General features: G+C 36.9%; 1 protein-coding gene and 1 long non-coding RNA gene across 4 annotated transcripts in view; one reads left to right on the forward strand and one right to left on the reverse strand.

Annotated features, from left to right (window-relative positions):
* The window catches only part of LOC124606911 (ABC transporter G family member 23-like), a 506422-nt gene that overhangs the window by 475491 nt on the left and 14072 nt on the right, over positions 1-16859 (forward strand). For all 3 annotated transcript variants that reach the window (XM_047139013.1, XM_047139016.1, XM_047139015.1), the window contains exons 17-18: positions 9618-9794; positions 10181-10267. In XM_047139013.1, coding sequence (XP_046994969.1) covers positions 9618-9794; positions 10181-10267 — 264 coding nt within the window. The remainder of the gene's footprint in view (positions 1-9617; positions 9795-10180; positions 10268-16859) is intronic.
* LOC124606912 lies at positions 35-12194 on the reverse strand. The gene is made up of 3 exons (XR_006978747.1): positions 12135-12194; positions 989-1182; positions 35-416 (listed from the first exon to the last, which is right to left on the reverse strand). It is a non-coding gene; the product is annotated as an uncharacterized LOC124606912 (long non-coding RNA).

The following is a 16859-nucleotide window of genomic DNA, read 5'->3' on the forward strand; positions in this document are numbered from 1 at the left end:
TTGTACAAGAATGTTATAAAAATTGGTTATATAGTCAACATCTATCATTCATACCATTAAATGTGAACTGTTATGAATTTGAATGATTTATTTATTTTTTCCATGTTCCATGAACAATCCTGGGTCAGCAATGTTACTTTGATATCTGTAAATTATGTACATTATGGTTTCTTTTTATTTTCCACATGAGCTTCACAGATAAAGAACTTAGAGATATCTCTTCTTCCTACCACAATGTTTATAATGTGCTACCTTTACTGGACAATACTGTATGAGTTCATCTGTCATGACATTAGTACTTTCTGGAACTCCTCCTTGAATTAGATGGCACAGTCTCTCCACTTGACCTTTTTTTTAACATGGAGTGCAATAGAGTTTTTATTGCATAATATAGTTTCCTTGAAGGCAACTTTAACCTGCAGATATAAAAATGACCCAATCAATCTATTATCATAAAACACAAAACTTATGTATTTGAAACACTGTAACCCTATTAAATACATTTCTTAACCATTTAACTTACAGTGTTGTGCTAGCACAATATGAACAAACTAATGGGTATTAATTAATTTTTCAACATAAACTTAACTTTTCCATCACTGGAATGTTCATAATATACAGAAAGTGGAATCTTCAGATAATCTAACAAGCACAGAAATGTAAATTCTTGGGCCACAAATCACACTTTTATGTTATTTTATTTTAATTACTCTACAAAAAGTGAATCAATTGTTTACATATCATCCCATGTAGGCTTTCACGGCCAGCGTCTTCATCAGTAAACACCGGGCTAAGTTGCCGTGGTCAATCTGTAGAACTTCTTCTCCCTGACATTTAATTCTCAACTACGGAGAACAAAACGTCAGGGAGAAGAAGTTCTACAGATTGACCACGGCAACTTAGCCCGGAAGTGTTTACTGATGAATTGTTTACATAATTTGAGAACAAAATGATTAATAAGATAGTATTACTGTTGTCATGCCATTACCTTACAATAATAATTTTGTTGTCCTTCCACAGTTAGTAATGGAATTTGGGTGCAGTCTCCTTGCTCTTGCTATAAAGGAAAGAGTTTGAGCACCCAAGTACCCCCCGGTCCATCTTTGTTAGGCGTTGTTGAGTTCTGTCAACAATATTTCATTCTCAGCAACTGAAAACTTCTTAAAACATTTATGCTGGCATCTGTAAACAGATATTAGTGTATGATTAACCTATATATTTTGGCAAATAACATTTTTACTGATTTCCCATATTATAACTTAAATATAAATTGAAAATTTGCATAAATGAAAGGAATTTATCAACTCATTTCAGTATAATGTTTCTACACAACTTGTTTCTACTATTATATTAAGCATGGAGAATACAAACAATAAACATATTATGACTAGTTTCTAGCAATCTGCACCTGTTTCCCTTTCTGAAACAATGTTTCCTTTCCAAGTGGTATATTCCAAATCAATGGCATTGTTTTGTTTAATCCCATACCTCTTCCGCAATTCAGGGCATCATTCCTTTCTTCTAAATTCTTGTAAATCATCTCTGTATTAGTCTGACAGGTCCATCACCAAAGCTATTTTGAAATCTCACAGCTGTTTACTGCATCCCGCTACAGTGTTGCCATCACACCTGAAGTTCTTTCGTGCAATTTAGGGACTTGTCTCTGTGGCAAGTCCTCTTTCTGCATGAAATTAAATTTTAACTCTGGTTTAGACAGGGAAAAATATTACTTGACAATTCCCATTTAGAACCAACAGATGCGTAATCATGTGGAAATAACAGCTACAGTAATAACTCATATACCCCAGAAATGATGACAAGCCCCATTCTTGATCTCAACACCTCAGATGTTAATATTCCAATGTGGACTTTCCATTGTTTGAAGCATTGAACATTAACATCTATTATTTTGTTATAACGCTAATCTCTGACAGAATCATGTTTATTTACCTCTTCCAACAGTTTCTTGTCCACAGCTGTATCAAGATGATCCTGTGCCCCTGTCAGAATTGGCAAAGCTGTAAACCCCTCCTCCCTCCTTTCCATAAAAAAAAGCCTTCCTGAAATTTTTCCTAGGCAGATTCAGCAAATATTTGTACATAGATTTAATAAGAATTAACATGACTGAGAAATATTATCTAATCCAACTACGGCAATGAAAAATGTTGTACGCAACAAATAAAATGTATAACTGTAGTTCATAAATTACAATTTGTGTAAAATTTCTGAAAAAAGGAAATAAAATCCATATCTTCCTTGGCAAAGGTTTTGTGTACCAAAGTCGCACCTCTTGCAACTTCAGCACAATGAATAATACTAAAATTGATGTGTTTTGGGGAGATCTTTAATGTGGTGTATCATAGAAAGTGCATATTTTTGTAATATGCATATATTAATATGAAAACCACTGAATTCAGCGTTTTGACTTTATAAACAATGAATTTGAGATGGTAGCTCCTCGGTTTGCTTCTGTCAGCCTGTCACAGTTGAATTCATCAGCCTATCATAGCACACATTTACATTCTTGCTTCTCACAAATGTTTAGGATTTTTCCTGAAAAGCCTGGTTGTGGTGACGGAATGATCTATAGCATAGCTCAAGCTCTAAGTTACTTTGGAAAATAACAGTATAGTTGTGAGTTGGTGAAGCCAACAAATGTGAAAGCAAAAAACCTGGTCATTGTGACAGACTGATCCGTAGTTCGGTGGAAGGCAACAGTTTGTTTGGGAGTTGGTGAAGCCAACAAATATGAAAGCAAAATGATCTGGTTGCCATGACAGATTGTAGCTTATTGTGTGACTGGCTGATTACATCATGTGTCCTGTGCTGTTATTGATTGATAGAAAAAAATTGAGTAGCTGCCATATTGATTTCAGTGCGTCTGAAGCTAATTTGCTGTATTTTTTGGTTTTCATATTTATACTAACATATTATGAAAATATGCACTTTCAGTAATATACCACATCAAAGATCTCTCCAAAACAAGTCATTTTCAGTACATTTTAGTTGTGGTGCCACAGTGACAGGATGTGCAACTTTGGTTATGAAGCTGTTACTCTGGTTGTTTCCGGTAGCAACTGTACATTGGTTTTATTGTGACATAAAGTGACAACAAACACTATTAATAACTCATAAATGATTAATAGTGAAGTAATTATTAATTATAAAAGAAAAAAAAGGGCTGTAATTGAGAGTTCAGAAAATGTCCCTTTCACATTTGTTTATACAAGATTTTAGTTTGGGTGAAATGTGTTTAGCTGTCTATTGGCACAACAAGTAACAATTCCCATAATATTATTAATCAGTCACAGATGGTTTATTCTTGAACTCGTTTTTTTTATTAACATAACAGATAATACCAATCAAGTGCTGCATGTAGGTGCAAGTGAATTGCATATCCCCTCTGCCTTTTTTGCCTGCTTTCTCTGCTTCCACATCTCACTGCAGTTCTTGAACGCCAAAAATCTGAAGCCATTGGTCAAGTAACGTATTTCCTTCAGCAGTCACTAACTGACTTTTGTGATCCTACAGTACCATAGTGAAGTAGCTACAAGAACTTAATTGTCAAACATGAGTGAGCTGTGGGCGGCAGCCATGTGAAAAAAGTGTACTGTTTCCACACAGACCATGCCAGTGGTAGGTCTCTGTTCACTAGTTGTCATGTTGTTATGGTGTTATGTGGATGAAATGACACTGTAGGAATTAGGGATGACAGTATGACAACAACATGCATTTACAGTTGCAGGGTGGGACAAAGGCTCCTTTTGTAAGCAGAAGATGGAAGTGCTAGGGGTAGGAGAACTCATCTTTGTAATTAAACTGTCCTTTTTGCATCTACTCTGTGCCATCTGTGTGTACATCCATACTCTGCAAACCACTGTGAGATGCATGGCAAAGAGTACATTCTGTTGTACCAGTTATTAGGGTTTCTTCCTGTTCTATCCACCTATTGAGCATGGGAAGAATGATTGTTTGAATGCCTCTGTGTATGCATAATGATTCTAATCTTATCCTAATGATCCCTATGTGCGCAATGTGAAGGGGATTGTAGTATATTCTTAGAGTCATTATTTAAAGCCAGTTCTTGAAACTTTGTTAATAGACTTTCTTCAAGGGTCCTCCAGTTCATTTCCTTCAGTGTCTCTGTTACACACTCCTATGGATCAAACAAACCTCTGACCATTTACACTGCCCTTCTGTGTATATATTCAACATCCCCTGTTAGTCTTGTTTGGTATGAGTCTCACACACTTGAGCAGTATTCTAGAACTGGTTGCACGAGTGATTTGTAAGCAATTTTCTTTGAAGAGAATTGCATTTCCCCAGTATTCTTCCAATACACTGAAGTCTACCACCTGACTTACCCACAACTGGGCCTATGTGATTGTCCCACTTCGTATCCCTGCAATGTGTTACAGCCAAGTATTTGTATGAGTTGACCAATTCCAGCAGTGACCCACTGATATAGTAGTCATAGGACACTCCTTTTTTTGTTTTGTTTTGTGAAGTGCACAATTTTACATTTCTGAACATATAAAGCAAATTGACAATCTTTACACCACTTTTAAATCTTATCAAGATCTGCTTGAATATTTATGCAGCTTCTTTCAGACAGTACTCGATTGCAGATAACTGCATCATTTGCAAAAAGTCTGAGGTTACTTTTTATATTGTCTGCAATGTCATTAATATAAAATATGAACAATTATGGTCCTGACACACATCCCAGGGCACACCTGAATTTACTGCTACATTCTGGATGATGACACTACATCAAGATAACATACTGCATTCTCCTTACCAAAAAGTCCTCAATCCAGTCACAAATTTCACTTGATACCAAATAGGATCATACTTTTGACAATAGGTGTAGGAGTGGCACTGGGTCAAATGCTTTTCAGAAATCAAGAAATAGTGCATTTACCTGACTGTCTTGATACAAAGCTTTCAGTATGGCATGTGAGAAAAGTCTGAGTTGGATTTCACATGATCAATGTTTTTTGTATCCATGCTGGTTAGGATTGAGGAGGTCATTCTGTTTGAGATACTACATTATGTTTGAGCTCAGAATATGTTATAAGATTCTACAACCAACTGTTGTCAAGGATATTGTCGAATATTTTTTGGACCATTTCTCCTACCCTTCTTCTAGACAGGTGTGACCTGTGCTTTTTCCAAGAATTGGGAATGGCTTTTTATTTGAGAGATCTCTGATAGATTATACAAAGGGTGTTCAAAAAGTTTTGCACAGTCGTCTATAATTTTTTTTATTTTTTGTAGCAGGAGAATGAAATTTTTTTAACATACTTGGAAGATTTAGCTATACATTGAGCCTACTCAATGTAGTCTCCATCAGCTGTGACACATATGGCCAAATGTTCTTTCCATGATGTAAATGCACTTTGGTAAAATTCTGGGTATTGACTTTTACACCATCGCTTGACACAGGAAACAAGGTCTTTCTCACTATCAAATGTTTTACTGTGCAGGTGGGCCTTCAGACTACCAAAGAAGTAAAAATCAGATGGAGCCCAGTCAAGACTGTAGGGAGGTTGAGGAACAATATTCCAGCCCATTTTTCTGATTTTCTCCTGTGTCATAAAGGCTGTATGGGATTTGGCATTGCCATGGTGTAGTCTGATGAGCTGACCCTGAAGCTGTGGTCTGTGATTCTTGATGGCACATCGCAGCTTGTCCAATGACAAACAGTAATCGTCCCAGTTAATTGTGGAGGCAGGTTCCAAAAAGTCAATGAAAATGACACCACACTGATCCCAGAAGAAGGAGGCCATCAGCTTTTGCCCTGCTGTCTGTGAAAGTCACCTTCTTTAAACCTCTGCAACCACCGCTGGATACTGCTGCGATCCACTGTGTCCTCCCCATAAACAGGAAGCAACTTCCTGTGAATTGATGTGGCAAAGTCATCGCTGGTTTTGAAGAGCAACTTCATCACCGAACGTTGTCACAACCTGACATCTACTTCAGTCGATATGGCTCATGTGTAAATAAAAGAAAATACTTTTATACAACAACTTATAGCTAAATGTTCCAAGTATGTTCACAAAAAATTTCATTCTCCTCCTGCAAAAAATAACAAAAATTAGAGACGACTGTGCAAAACTTTTTGAACCCCCTTTGTAGTTAGAAGAGGGCTGAACTGAGCTGCAAATTCAATATAGAATCTGACATGGATTCCATCAGGCCCTGGATCGTTGTTCAGTTTTGAAGATTTCTGCTGTTTCTCAACGCCACTGACACTAATACTTATTTCATTCATCTTTTCGTGGTATGAGGATTAAAGTGGAGAATTTCTCCTAGGTTTTCCTTGGTAAAGGAGCATCTGAACATGGAGTTAAGCATTTCAGCTTTTGCTTTGCTATCCTCAATCTCAGTTCCTGTCTCATTCGCTAGGAACTGGACACTAACTTTTGTGCCACTAAGAGTCTTTACTTATGACCAAAATTTCTTTGGGTTTTATGAAATATCATTTGACAATATTCTGTTATGGTAGACATTGAAGGCATCATGCATTCTTCTCTTGACAGGCAAACACGTTTCATTTAGAGCTCTATAGTCCCATGCTTTGTTTTACACTTATTAAGCAGTAGTCTCTGTTTCTTTATAAGTTTCTTTATAGTGACCATATACTATGGAGGTTCCCTCCCATTATGAAGTGTTCTACTGGGTACATATCTATTCAGTGCATGGTCAACTAATCTTTTAAATTTGAACCATAGTTCCTCTATATGCTCCTGCCCTGTGCTGAAAGTTTCAAATTCCTCACTTAGGTATGACACTACTGATTTTTCATGTAGTTTACTGAACATATACATCTTTCTGCCTCTTTTAGTTGTCTTTTGTACTTTGGTAGTAATTGTTGCCACAACCATCTCATGGTCACAGATACCAGTTTTAATGTGGATATCCTCAAAGAGGTCAGGTCTATGTGTTGTTATTAGATCCAATATATTTTCATCATAAGTGGGGTTCCTAACTATCTGTTCTAGGTACTTTTCAGGAAATGTTCCACAGGATGTCTTATCACAGCCACCACTAACAGAACTGTAATTTCCTGAACTAATTGTTGGATGGATTAAGTCTCCACTGATGATTACAGTATGATTTGGGAACTTATGTACAAGTGAACTGAAGTCTACTCTGAAGTTTTTGGCTACATTAGGAAATGAGTCTGGTGGGCAACAGAAGGATTCAATTATCATTTTATGTCCACCCCTGATAGTGAGTCTTGCCCAAACAATCTCACATGCAGCTTCAGTTCCCATCTCTGTGGATTTGAGTTTCCTGTCTACTACGACAAATGCACCACCGCTATTTCCCATTTGCCTATCCTTTTAATATACACTTAAATTTTCCCCAAAAAGCTCACTGCTACCAATTTCAGGTTTCAGACAGCTTTCTGTACCTCATATTATGTGAGCTTCTCTGTTTTTCAGGAGCACTCCAGACTCAAGCACTTCGTTGTGAATGCTTCACCAGTTTACTATTACAATTTTGATACTCTCACGTATAGGAGGTATTTCTTTCAAGCTTATCCAGATATTTCTGTGTTTCCCATAGCTATCATTATCTGGAATGGATGGAGAGTCCCATAAACTAAAAAAAGCTTTGTGCGCACTCCACACGCAGTCAGGTACCTGAGTAGCAGCCCTGATGTGTGTGTGTGTGTGTGTGTGTGTGTGTGTGTGTGTGTGTGTGTGTGTGTGAGTGAGAGAGAGAGAGAGAGAGAGAGAGAGAGAGAGAGATCTATTTTTGACAAAAGCCTTGTTGGCCAAAAGCTTATATTGTGACAGTCTTTCTGCCGTGCCTACCTGCAGCTCTGTGTTTCCGCTATATGCTGAATGGCAACTTTCCTTTTCATAATATTGTTACATTCCATCCTGGATTTTCCGTTGTTTAACATTAATGTAATTTTGACATATGAGTTTGTAAAATAAACAACTAACAAAGCCATTATAAAAATCATAGTTTGTCATTTTGTGTGCTACTTCTTTAAAATAATGAAAACAAAGCATTTCACAAATCTAATAAAAGAGGTAGTTGTGTGTTACCAAAATAAAGGATAATACTCATCTCACATGATCATTATCACATCAAGAATGAGGATCATAATGCCTTTGCTACAGACTCTGTCTTTGTGGTTTTTAATTTTGAAAAACATTAATGTGGTGTTCTAAATAAGTGACAAACACACACATTTTATTTTTATTGGAGCTTCATGAAAATAGCTTTAACTGAATTTACACTGATTTCAAACACACTACCATGCAAACACTGCCTTAACACTCTCCTGGAGCCCACAGCTTCTGGTCTACATACATTTGTAACATTTAAAGGCAGTGTGAGAACTGTTAATAACATATTTTTGATTGACTTCCAGTTACTTAAATTAGTTAAAAATCAATTAGGATGCACTATGGTCACTCAGGACTCCCCCAACACCAACTTCTCAGAATTACACAGCTGGGAACCGGCTTTACAAAATGTCCTTGGTTCTCACCACACACATGGTCTTAATTTATGTTAATTTCTTTGGTCTCAGCATTTCTTTTCAGTAACTATCCCTTTCTCGACTTCTTTTTAGTTTTCTACATCTTTTACTTCTCAACGTATCTATTTTTCTGCACCCTATCACCTCACATGTCTACCATTGTAACATACTCTTACCATCACTTACACAGTGTTCTGTCATTAATCTCTATTTTGCTTATTACTATATCTTCCACCTTTAAGCTGTCAGGTTTTCAAAACTCCTCCAGTGCAGTCCCCAACAATCAGTCTTTCCTTCTCATCCCAGCCAATAAGTCACCCTCAATCCAGGGTTGTGGGTGACTTTTCCATAATTTTACCTATTTTCTAAACCTCACCAGTCCTCTTCCTTCATCCCTCTTCATTCCCCTTCAACCCTTCTGGCAGAAGAAGAAGTCACTGGCTTCAGAAGCTTGCACATTTCCTTAACTTTTATTTGTGTTTTCTCCTGCTGCAACTTGGTGATTAGATTTTTTGCCCATACCATTATATTATATTTTCAAAAATTTATTATTTTGGTAACATAGCCAGGAATATCCTTGTTATGAGTCAACTGTGTAGTAGGTGTTGGAAGCTTACTTATGAAAACAGTACTGTGTGTTCTGTCTGATAGTGTCCACAATCTGCAAGATAATATTTGAAGAAAGACCTAAGCAAAAACTGGGGAACAATAAATGGGGAAATGTTAAATTTGTGCATTTTTCGTTATGACTCCTCTGATACAAAATATGAACATGACACTTCTCTAAGAAAACAAAAACACACAAAGTTATAATGTGACATCTTATATCTTCATATTTTTTATGTCACAGCTCTAGCTCTAAAAAGATTAAAAAGGAAACAGTAGCAAACACAACCTTCAATTAATTGCTTTTGAAGTACACATTTTAACAAAGTTTGTATTATAGTGTTTTAACAGTGCACTTCCATTTTTCCACAGCCTCATGTCGTTATAATGACTCTAGGGCAACATAAAATGTGACAGTGTTAACTAATATAATGGATATAGAGTACTTATTTTATGAGACAGTTTGCTAAGCATTATACAGTGATAATTTGACATTTTTTAGGTGTGACAATGTTGGAGGTACTGCTGTGTCATCTGCTGTGCTACTCTTTCTGGATGGCTCTTCAGCTGTTTGAGGTTCTGCTCATGACATTCCTAGTGTTTGATCTCAATTGTGATGGAGACTATGCAACAGTGTCAGCTCTGGCATTCCTCCAAGGTCTCAGTGGAATATGTTATGGTAAGGTCATACAGTGTAATAATGCTCCTCATTGTTAAAATGAAGTATGAAATTGTCAGTTTATGAATTTACAAGGGCCATTTACAATTGATAAAGACTTTAAATCTAATGGAACTCTAAGAGTACATAGAGCACAACAGGACTGCCTCAGAACTTACTTTTGTACATTGTGGGCATCACACAGTTACTGCAATGCCAACTGTACGTTCTGGATGCTTCACTTCTTTTATCAGGCAGGATAGTTAGGCAATGTGCACCAATACTTCAAATGCACCATTAAAAGATTGTACATAACATAGTGCATAATCACTGGAACTTGTTTGTTTGCTGTGTAGCTTGTGATTTAAAGTCTTGAAATCGCTGTTAATAATATTTTTTCATTACAGGTTTGGTGATAACAGTTGTCTGCTCAGACCTCACAATGGCAAACTATGTGTCTATGGGAAGCTATTTCCCCTATCTGAACCTCAGTGGTATGTTGAAACACATTTTTTAATACATAAGTTGAAGACAATGTGTTATAGGGTTTCAAATTTTGTTAATAGTATTTCCTTTTTATATTTGCTTCATCGCACATTAAGCACCACGTTAACTTCCATTTCATGCTGGTAAATATTCAGTTGTATTTTACAGTTACAAAGTTACATGTAAAAACATAATCTGGTATTTTACGTTGCACTGTTTCTCAAATTCCTGACTTTTGCCTTTTACTGGCAACAATTTTATCAGTTCAGACAGACAAGCACATCTGACAGGATGACTGAAAGCATCAGTTTATCAGCACCTATCTGCTACTCTTATAAACTTCGCATAAGCTCTTTCAAGGTTAAAGAAATAGCAGAAAACAGTTTAGTCAAAGCCTAAATATTGTTCCCAGAAATGAGCTTTCACCCGCAGTGCAGTTCTCCTGGATGCATTATTTACATAATTCTGTGGGTCAGGGAAGAGTAAGAAAGATTATTCAGAGTGAAGTTTTGAGTCAGGCCATGATGTGTACTCTGATGAGTCAGTTGGTAAGAGATGTCAAGGAAAAGCAAAAGCCTGGGATCACGAGCAAACTTGATGTATAATTGTAAGCTGCCAGGTACAGAAATGTGAAAAGGCTATTACTGTTCATGTTATATATTAATCTCATGGTGAATAATGTTTGTTTCTTGCTGACACAAAACTCTATGAACATGACAGATGCCCAGGCACATCTAGAGATAACCTGAGAATTGATTTTATTAGTTTTTTATTTGGTCCTGTAGATTACATGTTTTACAAGTAGTATACTAGTAACATTTGAAGGATTCCTTGTAATCTATGAGTGTGGAAAACAAATTAGTTACAGGTAATGGACTTTTCTGTAGGAGGTTTTTCCTTATGTAAATCTTTGCAATATCCAGGCATTTCTTTGGAAAAGACTGTCAACTTGTTTTTGATGTAGAGAAATTAGTCATGCAGTTCACAAAAAGGTAGCAGCCTTTGAGTACATAAGTAATGAGTTACTACTGGTGTCAGTCAAGCCAGACAGCATACATGGTAGAATTGAATGTAACTGTAATATAGACACTCTTTCATATATTGATTTAGTATATGATGCATTAGGTAGGGGTAAAAAGGACATAACAGCTCCCTCTAGTACCACGGAGATTATTCACTGATGTCTTAACACATGCCCTATCATCCTGTCCCTTCTTCTTGTCAATGTTTTCCATATGTTCCTCACTTCACCAATACTGCAGACAACCTCCTCATTTCTTATCTTAGCAGTCCGCCTAATTTTCAGCATTCTTCTGTAGCTCCAAATCTCAAATACTGTGATTCTCTTATATTATACTGACTTAGGAATAACCCCTTCAGATACTTTGGTAATCTCAATGACTCAAGGAGTTTATCATGAAAGAGTGAAATATGCACTAGCAACACTCATTTATTAGAAATTGAGACAAGTAACCTCTAATTATAGATTAATCTTTCTTCCTCCTACAGTCTTAAAAATTTCTAAAAGGGTAGCTTATAACAGTATATTGAAGCAACTTCTTGAAAAGAATCTTTGAACAACAGCTCTCCTTCACTTCAGTAAATGTTTCTGTACAGAGAAAGCATTATATATTATCACGAAATCTGTTCTGGTAGACCTAAACAAGCAAAATTATCCTATTGTGATTCATTGTGACATTGCTAAGCCCTTCAGTGGTGTAGGTGATAAAATATGGTTTGGGGAACTGAAACGTTTGGCATAAAAGGGAGGCATATTTCTTGTGTAGATGACATCATATTAAAAATAGAAAAATCAAACAATGGAAAATCTAAGATGGAATGTAACAATATCAGAGAAGGAAAGTTGCCACTCACCATATAGCGGAGATGCTGAGTCACGATAGGCACAATAAAAAGATCACACAATTAAAGCTTTTGGCCATTAAGGCCTTTGTCAGCAGTAGACACACATACACACATGTGCACACACATACACACTCACATAAACGCAACTTGCACACACGTCTGCAGTCTCAGAGACCTGAGACCACACTGCGAACAGCAGCACCAGTGCATGATGGGAGTGGCGACTTGGTGGGGGTAAGGAGGAGGCTGGGGCGGGGAGGGATAGTATGGTGGGAGTGGTCAACAGTCAAGTGTTCCAGTTTAGATGGAGGGCAGGAGAGAAGGTGCGCAGGGGGGGGGGGGGGGGGGTTAAGTAGCGGAAAGGAGAGAAATAAAAGAAATTAAAAGACTGGGTGTGGCAGTGAAATGATGGCTGTGTAGTGCTGGAATGGGAACAGGGAGGGGGCTGGATGGGTGAGGACAGTGACTAACAAAGGTTGAGGCCAGGAGCATTACAGGAATGTAGGATGTATTGCAGGGTAAGTTCCCACCTGAGCAATTCAGAAAAGCTGATGTTGGTGAGAAGGATCCATATGGCACAGGCTGTGAAACAGTCATTAAGATGAGGGATATCATGTTTGGCAGCATGTTCAGCAACAGGGTGGTCCACTTGTTTCTTGGCCACAGTTTGTCGGTGGCCATTCATGTGGACAGACAGCTTGTTGGTGGTCATGCCTACATAGAATGCAGCACAGAGGTTGCAGCTTAGCTTGTAAATCACATGACATGTTTCACAGGTAGCCCTGCCTTTGATGGGATAGGTGATGTTAGTGACCAGACTGGAGTAAGTGGTGGTAGGAGGATGTATCGGACAGGTCTTGCATCCAGGTCTATTACAGGGGTATGAGCCATGAGGTAAGGGATTGGGAGCAGGGGTTATGTAAGGATGGACGAGGATACTGAAAAATCCAGGATGGGATGTAACAATATTATGAGAACAAAAGTTGCTACTCACCATATAGCGGAATGCTGAGTCGCATAATTAGCATCTCTGCTATACAGTGAGTGTAGTAACTTCCCTTCTTGTAATATTGTTACATAAAATTTTAATGAAATTCAATCAGAAAGATAGTGTTGGATGTTTATTCGTAGATCTTAGCTTATATCTCTGTTGCTTTTCGGCATCAAGTGCCAGTACAAAAAAAGGCGTCATCCACCATATAATGATATCAGCATCACTATCAATATTCTTCAGTCATAGACATCAACATAATCTCTGTAGCATACAGAACTTCTATCACTTCATGACATGTGAATGACATAGCTTGGCCAACTAAATAAAGTACCTACTGACCTACTGAAATCTCCTGATGATGACAATGGAAGGAGTTATCAAAAGTTTGAGATTCAATACAGAACTGATGTGGCAAGGGCTCTGTGAATCCATTTATTCAAGAATGTTGCCAACAGGGAGAAAACTGTCTCAAGATATTAAGATTTATTTCAGTGTTTGTATTATTCAAGATATGAATCAGAAATACAGATAAGCAATTGTGGACATAATGGCATTCCAGATATAATGACAGATGAGGTGTATAAAGCTATTTCACAATGATAAATGGAAAAGTGGGAGCAGATGTTTAACTAAACTGATAAGAGCTGGAGAAAAAGTTATACAAAAACACTTGTAAAATTATGTATGGAACATTTGCAAAATGAGATAGTTCCTTAAAGCTATGCTCCTTCACAAAACACAAGATTAGACAATACATAAAAAGCTACAGACTTACAAGGCTCGAATTTGTAATGGGCAAGGTGTTCACTAAAATTATTACCAACCATAAATCAAACAACTTAATCAGGCAAAGAAACAAGTTGACTCTGTTTTGTGTAAATTTATTTATTTATTTACATTTTCTTTGCGTGGAGCCAACGTAATGATGGCTTTTGCAAATGTTAGCCTTAATACTATGGTCATATTTACACTTATAAAATACGCTATATTCTGTAGCTGTCGATTCTTATGTCTATTTTTTACATTTATAACATTACAACTGATATGCTAATGCCTCATGTTACAATCACGATCTTAAAATTCTTTGAAAGAATATAAACATTTTTCTATCAGAAAAGATTTTAATTTTGTTTTAAAAGCATTTCCTGTGTACATTCTTATAGTGTTTGGTAGCTTGTTATACCATATCAAACCACAGTCATTTTTAACATTGTTCTGTTACGGAAATAGTTACATTTTGTTCTAGTGTTGTGATCATGGACATCACTGCCCCTGATAGCTTCTGTTGGTTGACTTATAAAAAATACAACTATTTTGAAGATGTACAGAGAATATATTGTCAGATATTTGTGCTGCACAAACACTTCATGAGATGAATCTCTATGTCCCATCCCATGTATATGTCTTATTGCTCTTTTCTGTAGTAGTAGTATTCTTTTTAAATGTACATCAGCTGCACAGCCCCATAGTTCAATTCCATAATTGAGAAAGAGGTAAAGTGTTCCAAAATATAATAATTTCAGTGCTCAGCTAGGAACTATCAATGTAAGCTGGCTGAGGAGTTATATGGTACTACTGACTTTTCCGCATACGAAATTAATGTGGTATGCCCATTGCAAATTTTCATCAACCTACACACCCAGGAATTTACAGTTACCATTTTCTGTTGCAGAGATATTACACACACTGTTCATATTGTTGTGGTGAGAACTGCCTGTTTTAAATGTCAGTAGTTGAGATTTGGTGACTTTCACCTTGAGTCCCTGATCATTTAAGTATTTTGTTACTTCTGTTACACCACTAGTAGCAAGAGATTCTAGCTCATTAGATTCACTCCCACAGAATAAGATTGATGTGTCATCTGCATAGCTTACAATATAGGAGTTAATGGGTTGTGCAATGTCGTTAATATATATATAAGGAACAGAAAGTGTCCGAGGATTGAGCCCTGTGGTACACCTAGTAATACAGGTTCACTGGTGGACTGGGAGTTCATGATTTTATTATCTAATTTGTATGACAATTTAGTGTTTTGCTTATGATTCAGCAGGTATGTCGTTAGAAGATTCATGGCTTGATCTCCAATACTATAAGATTTTAGCTTTTTAAGAAGTACCCTATGGTTTACCGTATCAAATGCTCTTGTCAGGTCCAAAAATATACCTGCAGTCTGCATCTTCTGGTCCAACAGACAGTAAACTTCATGAATGAACTGTGTAACTGCTGTGGTTGTACTTAGCTCTTTTCTGAAGCCATGCTGCGAATCTACAATCAGTTTATGTTTTGTGAAAAAGGCACTTAGCTGAGAAAGGATAATGCTTTTGAATATCTTATTAAAAGTGGGAATTAATGATATTGGTCTATAGTTGGAAACATCTTCCTTACTTCCCTTTTTGTACACTGGTTTCACTATACTCATTTTTAGAACCTTTAGATACATGTTTTCTCTAATGCTGCAATTAATCAGGTGAGTAAGAGGTCTAGAGATTTCTTTTAAGTGTGCTTTAGTAATAGCACTGGATACGCCATCCCATCCAGATGAAAATTTTTTCTTTGGCATGTATATTTCCCTGCAAACCTCCTGCTCATTCACTTCCACAAATTCAGAGTCGGTACACTGGGTGAGATGGCATCGGGTCTCTACCTGTTAATCTATAATATGGGTTGGTCGTTCACCAGAAATGTTGTAGTTATTAAAAATATTACATATAGTATCTGGGTTTTTTATAATGTTACCATCATGTCTTATGCTGAGTGCTTCCATGTTCATCTTATTGGGACCTTTTCGGTATTTGTCAATCAGCTTCCAAGATGCTTTGCTTATGTTGCCAGACTGTTCTATTGTTTTGCTGTTAATCTGCTTCCTTAGGTTAACAATTTCAGTTTTAAAAGTTTTCTTGGCCCTATTGTATTTTTCCTTGAAAACCTGCATATTAGTAACTTTATAAAGCTGCTTTAGATCATGTACTTGCTGCCTGAGCCTAATTAGATTTGTTGACAGTTTTAGTCTAGGATTACTTCAATTTGGACAGTATTTAACTACCTTCTGGATTTCTCTGACTGGACAACTATATTCATAATATCTTCTGGTAAACCTTCCGGGATGTAAGGTCATGGTCCATGAAACTCTTCAGCTCCTAACGTTTCGTCCAGAGCTGTGCTGGACATCGTCAGAGGGGTGTTTCTCCTCCGGTGAGTCTTGCCGACTGACGAGTCGGACGTCTGAGAGCGACTTATATATCGCAGAAAGTGGGCGTGGCCAGAGTTACACGTGATATGCAGAGATAATCTTTGTCAGAGACATTCATAATGATGCAGTAGGGTAGAGTAGAATCCATTCCATTTCTCATCCAATCCTTTTACCTGGTACACAGAATTCCATTTCTTATTCGCTAATTTGTCTTTAAGAGCATTAATATTTGAGGTATTCAGCATTTGTTTCCGTAGCACAATTTTTGTTATTTTAGGCACAACTTAATTTTTGTATTCTATCACCTGACAGAAGTGGTCAGAATAAAGAAAATCTAAGTTACTGTAATTTACCTTATCTATAACATCTTTGTTGATTATAGCATAATGTATTCTAGTGGAACATGTGTCTGTCACTCTGGTATCAGAGTTCACTATATTTACAAGATTGTATGAGGTTAGTACATCACTGAGTTTCAAGTTACTATACTATTTGATTTTGCATCTATATTAAAGTCACCTAATATAGTAAGGTCATTAGAACTGGCCTA

This window comes from Schistocerca americana, chromosome 3 (assembly GCF_021461395.2).
Source record: "Schistocerca americana isolate TAMUIC-IGC-003095 chromosome 3, iqSchAmer2.1, whole genome shotgun sequence".
In the NCBI taxonomy this organism is placed as follows: Eukaryota; Metazoa; Arthropoda; class Insecta; order Orthoptera; family Acrididae; genus Schistocerca; species Schistocerca americana.